Here is a 17224-nt window from a genome sequence, read left to right on the forward strand (position 1 = left end):
GCTATAATTCCTACTGTTTAGTTCTTTCCTAAAAGGTATTGAATAGCTCTAGGTGAACAGACAGCTCTCTGTTCCCAGAATAAACAACAAAAGTTGAGGGAATGTATTTTGAGCCTACTAAAATGCTTAAAATCATGTTGTCTGATTTTGTCCATATCATAGATAAAAAGCTTAATATTCTCTTCATTTTTTATAAGATCAAATTTATCATCTGTCTCTTTGTAGCTCCTTTTATTTCCTTTCAATTGTCTTTTCAGATTCAAATCCAGAGTCCCTGAGTGATCTCTTTCATTTCAGTTTGATCAGAATTGAATATTCATAATGATTTACAATATACCTCATTGAATGTACTTGTCTTAATAAATATTTTATGCCACTTAGTGTCTCTGGAGATATTTATATTATCATAATCCCCATAATATCTAAATGTTTTTTGGATGAAGCTACAGCACAACTTTTCTTTTCTTGCCACTTCTGCTGACCTTAATTCAGTTTAAATCCATCTTTTTCTGAGCATTTCAAATGGTTTCACTTCTCTTCACTGATGTCTTTTTGACACTTTTCTAATGGATATGTATGCTTTCGGAGATTGCTGCTGCAATCTCACCTAATTAGAAAGATGCCGTTTTGAACATGATTGAACCTGGTTTGGTTTTGGGCACTAATAACTGCTGCTTGGTCATACCAGCCCTTTCACTTCTGCACTTAATTCCTGCTCATTATTACTGGCTTAGAATTGCCAGTCCAAATGCCACTCTCAGTGAGGCAAGCTGCCTGAAGGTTTGAGCATAGCAGGTCCAAGATAGTAATTTTTCTGTAGGCGTACCTTCAAATTCACTTTTTTTGAGAAAAGAGTAGTCTTACAAAAAGCCATCATTTCAATAATGTGTTCCCTTCACAGTTTAATAAGGGAAGAAAAAAAAAATGCCTATGAAGCATCTGGAACCTTGTTTTCAAAGCCTTCTAGGAAAAAAAGCCAAAGTTTTCCCAAGCAAGTAACCATATTATTGTAGCGGTTACACTTCACCAAAAGGACATGAAACTTTGGGAATGAAAGGTTGTGTGTGGGTACATATATCAGAGCATTCTCTGTGCCAAAACATGGCCCTGGAAGGATCGGGATAACAGATGCAGATCCTCAGCACTGTAGGCCAGCAATGTGTTTCCATTTACAGAAAACTAAACACAAATACATCTCATAAAAACTAATCAAATGTCAATTCATAGGCAGAGAAAAGTCTTCATTTGCACATCTCAGACTTCAAAGATGAACAAAAACTGTATGATTCTGAGCACCATCTAAGATTTTTTTTTTTTTTAATAGGTTCTGTGGAACAAATAAACCAAGGCTGCATAACAGGTCATGACTATACAGTGACCATAGGAAACTACCTTCATGCTTTCTCTTCATCTCTCTTCATGTCCTGCACTAGCATAAATTCTCACTTGTCATGAGTGTCCATAAATTAAGAATGAATAATGAAGACTGAACTCATCCTGTTTTAGGAAAGCATTTTGGGGCTAGTTGCTGAAGCAATGCAGAAACAAGCCAGTAATGATACAATATTATTGACAGTCATTCTGATACTTTGTTGAATATATTAATAAATAAGTTGGAAAGGGAGGTGAATGATGAAGTGACAAATTCCACTTATGATACCAGAGTGGTCAAAACTAAATCTGACTGCAAAGACCTGCAGTAGATAATAATAGTCATGCTTCTGAGTTGCAGGGTAATAAGAAAATGGCAGCTGAAATTCAGTACTGATAAATACAAATATGTTAGGAAAAATATAATCTAAATTTTACCTTTAGGACAATAGACTCTAAATTAGCTTTAGTTATGAAGAAGAGAGATTTTGAAAAGACTGCGGATAGCACAATGCTTAGTGAACAGCTAATAGGTGTTAATATGCTCAAAGGTGTTAATATGCTCAAAACTGCACAGAAAGCTATAGAGAAATGAACATGATGTCATTGTGTGTATAGATGTATGTTCATATACATACACCTGCATCTTCTATTCTGTGTACAGTTCTGCTTTCTTATCTCAAAAAAGTTACAGAGGACTTAGAATGGTTGCAAAAAAAGAAAAATGGGGTTGGCCAGAGGTGTGGCATGTCTCATGTTGAAGGATTTCGTAGGCTTGAACTAGTTTAAACTCAGAGAAGAGTCAACTGAAAAGACAGAAACTGGTTAATAATATGTTATGAAACTTACTGAGAAGATGACTAAGCAATGATTATTCACTCTTTCTGATAACGCAAGGTCTCAAAATTATCAGGCTACAGGTTTAAAAGAAAACAAACAGTGCTTTTTTTGTGCAGTGCAGCACATTGCCAAGTGATGCTTTGGATGTTAAACATATAAAAAGAATCAAAAAATAATTAGAGAAATTAATGGAAAAAAAATCCATCAAGGTCCAACAGACATGAGACCTCCAATGCACCCATTGATTTGGGAAGTCTGGAAATATCAGAAATGAGAAGGATATGCCACAGCAGACATTTGTCTCCATTTGGCTTGTTCTATGACAGCGTCCACTGATGTCTGAAATGGGCCACTATGAGACATGGGAATCTCTGTTAGATGGAACAGCTGGGTATGTGCTTTTATACTTTCTCACTGGTTATAAGGCCTCCATCTTCATACAGAGTCTTCATAATAGCATAAGGGTTGCACAGTAAAATGTACATATATATGTGCGTATATGTATGCATATATTGAAGAACACATATATATATCCTTTCTGGAAATAGGGAAAGTAAAGCAGACTTAGGGCAGTAAGAGATTTAGGTAAGATTGAGATTGTTCCTTGCTGTGTTTTAGGGGACATCAGGCACCCATCTCCTGCAAACTCCTCAGGGCTGTGAAATCCAGCTAGAGATACTTGTCCTATGTCCCACCTGGAGTGTAATACATACTCCTGTTGTGGGTGCACCCTAGTGACTAGCCTAGATGGCTTGGTGTTCAATACCAAGTGTGGATCCCTGTGTTAGGCACCCACCTTCACCACACGTTATGTAGGGAGGTTTGGTGATTAACTAAGGGCTGTGAATTACACCGTGCAATCACAAATAAGCTACCAGCTAAGTCTCCTCTTTGAGGGGGGTCCATCTATCAGAGAATGAAAGATCTGCACAGTTAATTAGACTTTTTGTGAATTTACATTTTGGACTTCAGCAGAGAAATAGTGCATGAGGGATACGTGGAGAGATATGAGCCAGCAGAGAAGTCAGCACAGGCTGTGGTTGCTCCCTGGCAACTCACAGGCTCTGACTCCTGGAAACCTGCTGCTGCAAGAAGAAGGGAGGACCATCCCTCCTCCCAGACACGTATTCCAGTCTGAGACTGTTTATTGTTAGGTCCCAATAATCAGGCAGAGCCAGACTGGCTTTTGTGGTGGGTTGACCCTGTTTGGACACCAAGTGCTCACCAAAGCTGCTCTATCACTCCCCTCCTCAGCTGGGAAGGGGAGAGAAAATATAACAAAAGGCTCGTGGGTTGAGATAAGGAGAGGGAGAGATCATTCACCAATTACAATCATGGGCAAAACAGATTTGAGTTGCAGAAATTAGTTTAATTTATTGCCAATCAATCAGAGTAAGATAATGAGAAATAAAACCAAACATTGAAAACTCCTTTCCCCCCACCCTTTCCTTCTTCCCAGGCTTAATTTCACTCCTGATTTTCTCTACCTCCTCTTCTGTAGCGGTGCAAGGGGATGGGTAATGGACGTTGTGGTCAGTTCATCTCCTGTTGTCTCTGCTGCTCCTTCCTCCTCAAGGATAGGACTCCTCACACTCTTTCCCTGCTCTAGTGTGGGGCCTCTCCCACGGGAGACAGTTCTCCACAAAATTCACCAATGTGAGTTCTTCCCACAGGCTGCAGTCCTTCAGGAACAGACTGCTCCGGCGCGAGTCCCGCAAGAGGTCACACGTCCTGCCAGCAAACCTGCTCCAGTGTGGGCTCCTCTCTCCACTGGTCCACAGGTCCTGCCAGGAGCCTGCTCCTGCATGGGCTTCCCATGGGGTCACAGCCTCCTTCAGGCATCCAACTGCTCTAGTGTGGGGTTCTCCATGGGCTGCAGGGGCACAACCTGCCTCACCATGGTCTTCACCAGGGGCTGCAGGGGAATCTCTGCTCCAGCACCTGGAGCACCAAATCCCCCTCCTTCTCCACTGACCTTGGTGTCTACGGAGTTGTTTTTCTCACATATTCTCACTCCTCTTTTCTGACTGCTGCTGGTGTTGCACAGTAACTTTTTTCCCCCTTCTTAAATACATTATCCCAGAGGCGCTACCACCATCACTGATGGGACTGGCCTTGACCAGCGGTGGGTCTGTCTTGGAGCCGGCTGGTATGGGCTCTGGAGGACTTAGGGGAAGCTTCTATCAGCTTCTCACAGAAGCCACCCCTGTAGCCCCCCACTACCAAAACCTTGCCATGCAAACCCAGTACAGTTTTCCACGTAACTTAATTCCTAAATTATTGGCTGTATGGCTCCCGTGGAGCTGCAGTTTCAATTAGAGATGCTACATTAAGGAAAGCAGTGCTGCTACGCAAGTAGGTTGTCACAGCTAAAATTTTCCTCACTCACCTCAACCACGATCATATTCTAAGCACCCGGGGAAAGGCATGAAAGGTAAAGAAAATAAATGATATGGGATTGAATGGCCACGTCTCACTGATGGCTGGCTGCCATTTTATCCAGTCCTGCTTTGCTGTGGCAATCTGTCACACCAGTCCACTGCCACAGAGCTGCAGACGTGTATCACCATCACTGCAAAGGCAGCAAGCATTTCACAGGTATCACATTACTATATGTCTTTAAATTCTCAGTCTCTGAACAAAATTTTGCTTGTTGCTGTGATCTGCTGTCTGATAACAAGCCTCTTCAGCTCTTCTGTAAAATCTTCCCACCCTGAGGTCCAGGTGGGGATGGCAGTAGCTGAGAATATGTTTCCACTAAATTAGACCCATCTCTAGATGCAGACAAAGAATTGTCCTTCTCCCCATATATTTCATTTAGACTTGACCCAAAGGATCACTTTATCTTGAAACTTTCACCAGAAGAATAAAGGAGGCAACTTTCAAAGCAACTCCTGTGATCCATCCATCTGCTGACAGCTGAACAAAAGGGTGAGTCTGTTTCCTTCGGAATACACACCAAAGGCAGACTGGGAAATTAATATCTTCCTTGAGAATGAGTTTTGGCTCACACTGCTAAGAAATATCCTTATTCATGGACAAGTGTCTGTAGATTTTAAAATGGATTTTGACTATCTAGAAAGAAAATTATCTCCCTGCAGTCCCACAAAGTCTAACAACCAATACATTACTGGGAAATTTCATAGCTGCTTTCCTGTTCCTTGTACACATGGATCTTCAGACATATCTACAGACTAGAAAAACTAGTTCACATCTTAAAATGTGACTGAACAAGACAGATATGGTTTAGGATGCACCTGATCTTGGATGGACAATAACCTACTTCTAAGAGACATCTACCTTACTAGTCTGAACATGACTTTAACATTAATCAGTTGTTTTAGTCTCATTTTCTTAAATGGCTGCACATCATTTGATGTTTTCATTTATTTACTTCATCTCTCCACTCTTATTTTGCTTTTTCAATTCCCAGGGTAAGCCTGGGATCTCAAGACATTGCAGGTCAACATGCTACAGCATCCAGTATTATTTGTCACTTGACTTCCACATACTAGTATTTCACGTCACTCACACTGCATGTGCACCTGAACCCATTATGCTTGATTATAAATTGCTGGTTGATAGAAAATTATATTCACAGGCATTTACTGAGTGTAATTACTCATCAGGAACTATCAACCTGAATCAATTACCCCTGGTGTAAGCATATTTCCCCAAGGATTTTTGGAAAGGGTGGGAGTAAATGTCATGAGTGTCAGTGGTACGAGAAGACATCTGTGCTACATGAGGATACTTCCTCCAAAATTTTACTTTTCACATTCAGCTGTAATAAAGCATAACTTCTAGTCTGTACCTCAGTCATTTAAATTTAAATGGAGTTCAAACAGAGTTATTTGGATGATTACATGGTAATCTACTGAACTATGAAAACATATACGTCACAGTGTATTAGGAAAACAGACCTGAGATCATGATTATTTCTACCTAAGCAGTCAGTACCAACAGTGCACATTTGGGGTTGAAGACAGACTGAGTTAAATATTGGTTAGATGCAGAACAACTCCTACCCCAAAGGGTATACACAAGATTTTCAGAGGTATCTGAAATAAATGGGAATCAGAAGAGAAAGTATTTTTCAAGATACAGTCCAAGTCATGCAGAAAAGCCACTTCTGGCATACATAGAGCCTGAATATGCTACAGGCATGTCTGCATGGATGAACAGGCAATTGCACCCCTGTGCTCCTCAGTGACTTCATTACCCAACTCTTGGCAGTGTTTATCGGTGTGTGCTATGTTCCAGGCTGATGGGGCTATTTAATTTCTGCATGCCTGAACAGTGTGGGTGTAAATTAGCTCTAATCCAGAAGCAAATTGACTCTGCTAAGCAGTGTAGTGTGTAGTGAGCTTATACAGCTGCTAGACAGGAAGGGCCCTGAATCTGTGGTTCAGAGAGGAAAGGTATCTCTATTTTTCTAGAGATGCAACAAGACTATATTCATTTAAACTAATCAATTTTAAAATCATTTATTTAGTTTAAGCTCCTTTAGTAGTCAGTGAGGAGAGACTTTTATCACCCAAGGTTGTTCTGTGACACATATATTAGATAACATAGAGTGCGACTAATTAATCTATGTTAGTGCCTCTATTTATCCTGTAGAGAGACCCTGAACTAATCTTCCAGTTGTCTAAAGTTAGCTGGCATAAAATCCATCCCACAGTTGTGGGGTCAGTTTATTTCTTGAAAGCTAAATGCCTAGCTGCCAGTCCAACAGGCACAGGTCGTCGGTGGTCTGCTCTTGCGTCTGCCTGCTCTCTCTAAGCGTCAGGTAACCAAGGGCATCTCCTACAGCTCCAAACACCACTTGTGGGGCAACTCCGTTTGAGCCATGTGTACCTAGCTATGGGGGCAGGAGGCTAAGAACAACTAAGTTATAAGTGTGAACATTATCCAGGAAGAGCTAAAGATTCACGACATTCACTCTTGCTAGTGATTTGATGAGGTTTACTACTTGGACTCAGGTCTACCAAAATACATACCTGCTATTACACACACACACAGAAGCATTGTTTCATTTAAAGTGGCTCTGCACACATTGGTTCTCTACACAAACTGTAGAGTGAGGGGAAATTATCTGAGTTTACAGACTAATTTTCAGTCTGGAATTGTGTGACTCAGCGCTGATGTCACTGAGTGATGAGTGTTGTCTCTGCTCCAGTCAGTCCTTAAGTCTGTCCTGGTCTGCCTCAAGCTTCCTCTAGTGCAGAGCAAGATTGTGTCTTCCTTATTTACTTGAAAATGCTTAGCAAATTCATACACTTTTCAATGATTTCTTCTTTCCTGAAAGCACTACTGAGATCACTCTGAACAAGTTAAAGAAAAGAAAAGCCCACTATTAACTTTGCCATGGTTACTGCTCTTCTGTTAGGTGTAAAGAGGCTTTTTTAATGAAGAAGAACATTAGCTATATACAGCTGTCTTCTGAGATCATTTTAATTAGCTATATAATTAGTTAGTTTAATTAATTAGATCTCCACAGTTGGAATTCTTTTGAATCCTTCCTCATTTTTCAGGTGTTTAACTCTCCTTCTTCCATTTTTACTATTTTTTTTTTCCTTAGCCATCATTTTCCACCTTCATTGTTGTTTTCTGTCTATCTTTTAAAGGCAGAATATAGGCAATCTTCCATACTGCTCAGTTGCTAGCATGCTCCCTGGCATAATTTTTCCCAGGGCAAAATCACTCTCTAAAGCAATTCCCTTCATGTTTCAGAGGTTAGCATAGACCAAAGGCTGCCTAATAGGCAGCAGAAATACAACTCTGAAGATTAGAAAGTTTATTCGTATGGATTCAAGCCAACTTGTACCACTTATCTTACAGGCATCAGTTCCTACACCATTTTACCTTCTGGTGTGAAGGTAACCAATGCCTAAAATACAGAAATGACATTCCCATGCAGCACTGTATTTGCTGCCATGAGAGCCCTCTCAGGTATCACTGGGGAATGGGAAGTGGAAGAATAGTTTGGCAGAGGTTCAGGTTAACAGGTAACTTAATCTTATGCAGGATTATTATATCAACTTGTTCTGATATATGTTGCTGTGAAATCAGAGCACTTGTTTTCAAATTGGGGAATTTTGCAGATTTTGGCTAGAGACTTACCTCTGTTTACGTGTTCTAATCATATGCCAGTGCCTCACCCTGCACCCTGATTTCTTTGGGAAGCAAACCTGAGCATGAAAGTGCAAGATGGGATCTTCAGCTCACACCAACAGGATGTGGACAATCCAGGAGTACTGTATTTGTTCTTTCGTGTTTAGAATGCTTCCTTAAGATTTACACTGAGCAAAGGTTAGTGTTTTCTGCTTTATGGATGGAAGTGTAAAATTAGCAAATTTCCTGAAATTCTATTCAACTCTTCAGTTTATTTTTGTTAACTTTTTAAAAAAGAAAGCAAATTGTCCTGGGTTGGAAATACAGGAATTTTCACTCTTTTCTGATATATTTGGTGGCTATTTGGTTTTGAAAACAATATTTCTCCCAAATATATTTATTCAGATAAAAATAACCTGATCAGGATGCTTTACTCACTTCTTTCTTCTTTATTTTACCTTTTCACTGAAAAATGTAGTTGAATGAAAACTTGGCAGATGAGAATTAGTAAGCAGAACAATGGAGATATAAGAGAACGAGTAACACGCATTTACAGTTGTAAAATATTACCAGCTTCTTCAATTTTACAAAAATAGAACACAACAAGGACCAATTTATAAGAGAAACCTTTTAAAATGTAGACAGAAAATTATTAAGTTTCTATGTATCAGACTCCATTCCTATTCCCCACAGTGTCAGCCAGGTGACAAGCCAAGCTGTTTATTGGCCCAGAAATCATGATTGGTTATCAACATTTCTACATTCATTGTCTGCAATTTATGTTAAAATGATGTCAGAAAAATAATGGGGGAAGTTTTCAAAGTGGAGTATAGGATGCACATGCATATAACCCATTATTTTTGAAAAGATGTGTGCATACTGTAAGACCTACATATTACTGCCAGAAAATTGCCTCGATTTTGTAGTATGTGCACTTTTACTGATGTGCATGAGGTCCTATCAAACTTAAATAAAGGATTTTACAAAATAGAAGGCTTTGCATGAGCTTGGGGAAGTAACTCTGGTTTTCTGGGTGAAGCATGAAAGATTGTGGGTGCCATGAACAGTTTTACTCAGTGTCAAACCAAGGGAAGAGAGTCTTTTGGGGGCTGCTGGGTGAGCTGATCCAGAAAGTAAGTTGGTATGACCAACATTGTTAGCTTTCACCTGTCTACCACCTATTTACTACTGAACACTCATTATTTAGGTCAGAGAGGTCAACCAAAAAATATATGTCTTCTCATGACTGTTATACCAGTATGTAAAGTTCAAGCTACCCAGCAGCCTTCTGTTTATGCTTCCTATCATGCTCCAGGTTGTCAATACCAAGGGTGATGCTGGACTTCGAGGTGACTGTGTGAGTTCTTTTGAGTCTTCACCATCCAAATCCTTCTGTTCTTTATCAGAACAAGTTGCTCTGCATAAAACCACTCCAAAATGTGAGGAACACAAGGACATACTCTGTACTTGTTTCACAAGGAGGAAATAAGCAAGTCTTACTGACACAGTTAGACTCCAAAGTCCCATTAAATCATACTTTTTACACCTTTTGACTGGAAATAAAGGAGATGGATGGGAACATAGTTTGTGGGCCCCTAGAATGCCATAAATTTACCAAATTGTTTGGGTTGAGAATTTAATCTTTGTTTTGTGTGCAACTGAGCAGGAATCCAGTGCTGATGAGGGATATAACTAACCACTAACCATCTCAATTTCTTCAAAAAGCAAATTCTGGACCTTTTGATAAAACAGTGCTAAATTATCATCAAGGTAGACTAGTTGTGTTCAGGGGCAGGCGGTGATGGGGTGAGAAGAGTTAAAGCATCACCACCTTGAGGAAGCATTCTTGTTGACCACATCTGATTCGTTCATCTAGGCATTTTTTCTTTGCATTTGTACACAGGGGGTACCAAACAGACACCTTGCCTCCTTCAGTGGCAAGATATCTCACTCCAGCCTTGGCTATCTACGACTAGATACTACCTTGTCTAGACATGCAGAGTATTCCCCAGTATGCCTGTGAGATATTGCTATAGTGAGGGTCCTCTTACTTTATGGAGTCTGCCTCTACATCATTGTACCACTCTGAAAAAAATATTTGCAATTAGGCTGGAATTTTTGCAACTCCAGAACATCCAGCAATTTTAGTTATATGGCATAACTTCTATATGTCTATTTTCTATGACCAAGATATAACAAAACAAAGCCTATATCTGTCACTTTCTGGCTTCTTCTAATTCCTTTACAAAATTTCATTGCTGGAGCTTTTCTACTGAGAATTAAAAGTTCTCAGTGTTGCATTTTGAAAGAATACTATTTTCCAAAGAGTCTGTATTTACCAACTGATATTCTAAAAATGCAGGATTTGGACATAAGGGTCTTTATTGTTTTTCTGAAATCCCCCTCGTAACTTCTGTATCTGTGCTCCAGTAGACAAAACACAGTGACATACACAGAGATATGTAGTTGAAATAGTTTCTTTCAGAGCACAGCCGTTCCCCATGTCAGATAGGTTATTTTTTGTTCCTGATTCAGATGTATTCAGAATTAGCCTTCTAGCAAGGCCATCTGGACAAGACATCATCATTACTTCTGTATAGCTGCTAAATCATAGAACTGAGGTGGGTTTCTAACTATTTAACAAGCTGCATCCCAGGATTCATGAATTTGAAAAGCTAGCATAGATATGCCTCATCTGTTCTGACCTCAGGCCCACTCCCTTGTGAAGAATAACTGGGATAAATGTTCCACAGATTTATCTATTCCTCAGGACTTCTTTCAAGGGATGTAAAAGTTTCCATTAATAGAACTCTTTTCCAACAATAAAGCTACAGTTATTAAAGCTTGTCTTATGCTCAACTTTACCCCAAACAGTCAGCAAAAATATCTGTTTTCTTCACCAGTTTTTGAAATATCAGTAGGCCAAGGTAAAATGCTAAATCTAGAAATGGTAAAGCAAATCCACTGTCCACTCAGAGAATTTTCTTTCCTCCACACCCAGGACACTGGGTCTGTAACATTGGCAGACTCACTTGCAAATTATCTGTAATAAGAAGTTTCCTGTAGGACCTGGTACATGTGGGAGTCTCACAGGAGTGGTAGTTCTGCCTGACCTGAACTCTCTTGTCTTTAGAAACTCTGTCCTCAGTGGTCCCTGAGTGCATATCTCCTGAAACATCTCTCATTTCTGAGGCTTCGGTATCACACTGGCAGCCTGGCAAGACCCACTGATCAGTACATCAGCTGCACAAAGATGTTATTGTGCACCAACATATTGTCTGGCCAAAGCAAACAGACAAGTGTGATAGGCAGTGTAACAGCCTCCATAAAGGTCTCGAACACAGAAGCTACATTTTGTAAACCTGATGCCACTGCTCTATATTGCTACAGGATTTTTTTGACCAACAATTTTTCCCTGTCCTTTGAACGTCCTTCCACAGATCAATATCTGAGCCAAGATCCAGCACTGGAAATCAATACTGCAGGAACTCTACTATAATATCTGGGTATCGAGATAATAAGAATCATTAAAACCTTTCCATAGCTCACACAGACACTATCTCTTTACCAGAAGTACTGAAGAAGCCCAAGACTTGACTGAAGACTCAGTTAGTTTTCTTGAGGCGTTCCTGTAGTAGTTGGTGCAGCCTCTTTCTTCCTTGCCGCTGGAGAGGAGGCTGTTCAACACTCAGTGTCACACACTATCAGTATTGCATGGATCAATGGTGAAGGGAAGGAAAACTCAGCTTATCTCTTTGTTGGTTTAGTAGAACACTCTGAATTTCTAACATAACTGCCTCTGAGACTACTTATGTATTTGTACTGAATTGTCATGGAAAAATTGTAATAGACACTGTTCAAACTAATTTTCATCCTCTTTTCCTTCCAAGTTTGAGTTGGTTTGTTTTTTTTTTTTTTTTGTATGACTATCCACTAGAACCACTTGTTCACTTTTTTCATCCATAGCTGGCCATTTTACCATTTATTCTCAGTCAATAGTATTCAGCACAGGTACAGCTACCTGGTTCAGATCCACAACTAAGTCCCCATCAAGCCATTCATTCTCCCTAGGCCTTTATCAAGTTATCACAGCCTGTAGCTGCATCAGCTTAAAGGCAAGATAAGTCATTCACTGCAAAGCAATTTCCTACAAATGATTTATTGCACTAGTGCCATTTTTTAACAGAATGGCCCAGACTGCATTTATTTTGTCATGATTATACAAACCATGTTGATGTATCCATGTTTTTGAAAAGTTGAAAACATCTGATGGAAAAGTTCTCCAGCTCTGGCACAAGCTGTATGCACAAGAATACACAAACAAGACATAAATTTCATTTCTGCAACTGCCCAACATTTTAACTGAAGAGACTGCTTGTGCACACACAGCTGCTGTGATGAGATTTGTTTAGGTTTTGACCTGAGCCTATCTGAAGTTCGGAGATAGATTGAACTATAGACCAACTACCTTATTTTATTTTTGCTGAAGTTGCAGTGGTTTGGGAAGAGGCCTTAGTCTATTAGCAAATTTGAAATTTTGACAGTTATGTTGAAACTGCAACTTTTCATCCTTTTTCATTGAACTTATCTACCAAGCAGCCTAAAGACAAACTTTCAATATTCTTCTTCATCTAGTGAACAAAGCTGAGCTATAAACTCTTCCCTGGTTGTCCCCAAGTTTGCTACTCAATTTCATTAGATGTTTGTGATTTTCACTATGGCCTGACATAGTTGTAGCAGTATTTTGTGCTTGGGTGTTATATTTTCCATGCTAGCTTTTAGCCAGTCTGCTTTCTTTACTTTTGTATTTTTATATATTCAATAATGCGTATATATATATAAAAATACATATGCAGTGTAATTACATCTTGCTTGATTATATGTGCCTTTTTTCTTAACTATCAGAGACACCAGACTGTAATTCTTCATTTCATTCAGGCCTGTGAGGCACAGAGCAGTACTTAGAGGCACAAAACTCTCAGCTTCCAACATTCTCAGCAGCAGATGACTCAACATCCAATGTGCAAATACAAGAAAAGTCCCACATTGCTTGGCATGTTCCTGCTCATTGCATCCTTTGCCTAGTCAAGAGTTGCAAGTACAAGCCTATGACATGCTCTGTCACCAGTTTATCCAGAAAAATCTCCTATGGGCATGGGTTTTATAAGAACACAAGGTTTCATCAATCCAGGCATGATTTCTGTGTTCTTTTTGTTTCTATTTGTTAGTCACAACTTACTCAACTCAGATTTATGACCAGAGCTCCAAACCATGGGACACCTGGACAAATATATTTCCCCCTCAGCTTTACCCCCCCTACATTTTCTCTACTTGTCAAGAGAGAAGTTGAGGCACAGAAAAGGGCTGTAATTTGTCCAAAGGGTGACAGAGTTAGAAACAAAATCAGCATCTCCCAATTCTTAGTCCAATTCCCCAGCCCCCAGGGCACACTGGTAAGTAGGTGTTAGTATGCCCATAATAACGCCTTATAGTGAACTCTTTAATGTAATTTTAATCACTGAATAAAGTGATTGATAAATTATTAAATAATTAAATAACAGTTAAATTTCTGCTACATCATCAGGTTAATAACCTATTGCTTACTTAGATAGTTTGTAAATATGGGTAGTGAATCTTGATATGGAAACAGAAAATGTCTGAAAAGGGAAGACAATGAATGAAGCACTGCTAAAACAATCTATTTCTTTAGCACTTCTGAGCCCCCATAGTCTAATTATGCTTCAGTAATAAACCTGGGGAGTAGGAATAGGATAAAAGAAAATAATGGAAATAAATCAACAATAGAAGCCACCTCTGTGGAGAGTAGGAAGTTCAAGGCTGGTCGGTGGTATCTTTTGAACTCAGTGTGGGCTTAATTTCTCTCCTTTTTCCACTCTCCTCCTTACATGCTGCCTTTGTGCCAGTTTGAGTGATTTTCAAAAAAAATGAATTGGTGTTTTCCTGCTGTAAGCTGTTATTGAGAAACTTATTATTTCCTCATTAATTTTAGCAGTACAGTAAATGCCTTCTTTTTCAGCATTTTATGAACGAAATAAATATTAAAAAAATTCAGGGAGAAAGTGCTTGCATGTCTTAGATCAACACAATGATTCCTCAGATCTCCATAGAGCAAAAATCTGTCTCACTCCACTATTTATCAGTTTGCACGTCTGCAACGCATAGTCTGTAACATGTTTCCAAGCACTGTAGCCTTTTCTCTTGATGCCTACAAATACCTTAGTCTTGCGAGGGCCAGTAGCTCAGACCTTAAGTTGTTTCAAGACTTTATCTCATTTGATTACTCTCCCGGTAGTCCCCTGGATCTTTTATAAAGTCTTTATTTAAAACAAAAATAAATAAAAATTTAAAGCCATCACATTTGCTGTCTTCCATTCCTTGGTGCCAAGACAGTTTCAACAGTAAGTTACATGCTCCATTCAGCTGTGGAGGAACTATATATTTTAGTTTTCTTAGAGCCCTTGGGTGAAAATCCGCCATCTTGATGCTTTGTCAACAGTCATTTGAACGACTGATTCTAAAGCTGTTTGACTGATGGTTTGACTGGAGATGATGGACAAATTTCTCATAAAGAAAGGCATGTCCTTAAGCTCATTTGTCATGAACACTGGTCTGGTTGAGATATCTCAACCATCCTATGGATTAATATCTCAGTCATCCTATGGACTCATGGGTAACCATCATAGTTCTTTTATTCTTTCAGCAATTTGTTCTTCTAATCTGTTGTTTTCTTTTTTTTTTTTTCTTTTTTTTTTTTTTTACAATCTGCTTTATAGCTTTTAATTTAATGTGCCTGACTTTGTGCTCTTTTGAATTTAACCTATTTGGAGAGTGTTCTCATTATTTTTGTTTTAAATAGTCTCCTTTATTCCTCTGTTTAGCTATGACAGAATTTTCATGTCTTTTCACATTCTCTTCTGAGTCTTCAGTATAGTCTCTATAGTCTTTATGCCACCTGGAAGCATCTTGTCCTTTGAAACTGAGCCTTTACATTTAATTTTTGCATGCTTTTCCATTATTGAGTATTTTCTATGTATTAAATGTTACTTGCAAAGTTTTTTTTGAGTATATCATATACATCACTTACAATCACTGTAACAAAGAGCTTCCTCCATAGTGTCTCTGGTGACAACTCTTGATGCCGTTTCAGGAATACGTGAGCAGCTCTTTTGCATTTTGAGAAAAGAAACAGACAGAGAAAAAATCCTCCAAAAGATCAGCTGTTCATGTTTCCAATAAAAATTGTTCTCTACCTCATAGCTTCCCCATAAATCTTCTTGAAACACCCTTCTTGAAAGTATTCACATTGTGTTTGTGTTTGAAGCAAAACACTGAATATCACATGAATCACAGTAAAATCACAGAAGTTGATACCAGGGTTGAACAGAAATGCTGAGAAGCTTGGTGATAGAACAATTGGTGGGGACTGCAGGTGCTGTTAAGGCTGTTGCTGATGTCTAGAAAATTATGTCAAAAGAAGATAACTTTGCAGTCTTTAAATATAGGATTTTGTTGTTGTTCCTTGAAATGACCTAGGAGGCTTTGACAACATATGAAGTAATAACAAGAAGAATACAGAATATCATTTCACCTCATGTTTTTTTCTCTTGTACTGGTGGAGGTTACTGATAATTTTGCAGTACAGCAGAGCGGAGCAGCTGCTTACTGCCAGTGTGTGCCCAGTCAACAGCTCTTAGTCTCAAACTTTGTCAAGTTACAGTCTGAGCAGAGGTGCTAAAGCCAGAGAGAGCACTCTTTTCTGCTGGCTATTTATGAAAGGCTTTAACGGGAGCCGGATTTGACCAAGATCAAGACCCAACTGCACATATTTAGGAGGAAGCAATCATCAATGTTTAGAAGAAACGGCAGCTATAAAGCTCAGGGAGTTAATAGAGATTGAATGGTGCAGGAATCTGTTTTATACACAGGTGTATGTGGCTATCCACAAGACAGGTAAGGGCTGTCATGCTTACACAGCTATCTGCACATGGTAGCTACATCAGTGTTTTTAACCTTTGGCAGATTAAGAAGACAACAGGATCAAAGTGGACAGTCTTCCAGCATGGACAGCAGAGCATCCCTTCAGAATCACGAGAAACTCCAAGATGGACGTAACAACAATTTACTGGGACATGGCTGCACAAGAGGCTGCAGCAGCTAGTGAGCTACGGCCCCACACATGATTCCACCCTGGCAGGGTGAGGAAAAATCATCTCCACCCATGCCTTCATCTTCACCCCTCGGATCCCGGGACATCTGACTCCTCCAAAAGCAGGTTCCCCAGCCAAGGACAAACCCACAGAGCACACCGGCTGAGACTTTCCACGTACAACCCTGCTCTTCTTTTGACTCTGCCACTGGAAAAATGACCATCAGCAACAAAATGAAGTTTTATAAGTGTGACTTTCCTTTTCAAAATCCTGGAAGAAAACTTGAAACAATTCATTAGGCAGCCTCTCAAAGATTACCGTGTTTCTGGCTACTTGTAAGAGACAAAGTTATATTGGGGCCAGCTTGATCTTGAAGGCTTTATGTTACTCATTCTGTCTCCGTTAATTAAAATTGGTCCAGTTTGGAATCTTGTGAAACTGCTGGACACAGCCGTCTCTGAGCACCTGCTGTTGAGTTTATGGGATGTGTATGATATAAACACATGAATGTAGTGTCAAATAGGCCAAACACTGAATAATTTAATTTAAATACCTGAAGTCCATTGAAAATGTTTCAGCGTGAATGTATTCACATTGTTCTTTAACTTCATGCGTTCTGCTTTGTAGTAAAAGATGTGACTATGGCCAAGTCAAAGTTTTGCTAGTGACTTTAGTGGATGCAGGATCAGACACATTAGTAGTGTATGATAACTGTGACAGAGAAAGACCTT

General features: G+C 39.4%; 1 protein-coding gene across 3 annotated transcripts in view; it reads left to right on the forward strand.

Annotated features, from left to right (window-relative positions):
• Positions 1-16949, forward strand: part of STK32B (serine/threonine kinase 32B) — a 174937-nt gene extending 157988 nt beyond the window's left edge. For all 3 annotated transcript variants that reach the window (XM_042808428.1, XM_042808432.1, XM_042808429.1), the window contains one exon: positions 16366-16949. In XM_042808428.1, coding sequence (XP_042664362.1) covers positions 16366-16504 — 139 coding nt within the window. In that variant the 3' untranslated portion in view covers positions 16505-16949. The remainder of the gene's footprint in view (positions 1-16365) is intronic.
• Positions 16950-17224: the final 275 nt, after the last annotated feature.

Source organism: Tyto alba, unplaced genomic scaffold, assembly GCF_018691265.1.
Source record: "Tyto alba isolate M040663 unplaced genomic scaffold, T.alba_DEE_v4.0 Super-Scaffold_6, whole genome shotgun sequence".
Classification (NCBI taxonomy): domain Eukaryota; kingdom Metazoa; phylum Chordata; class Aves; order Strigiformes; family Tytonidae; genus Tyto; species Tyto alba.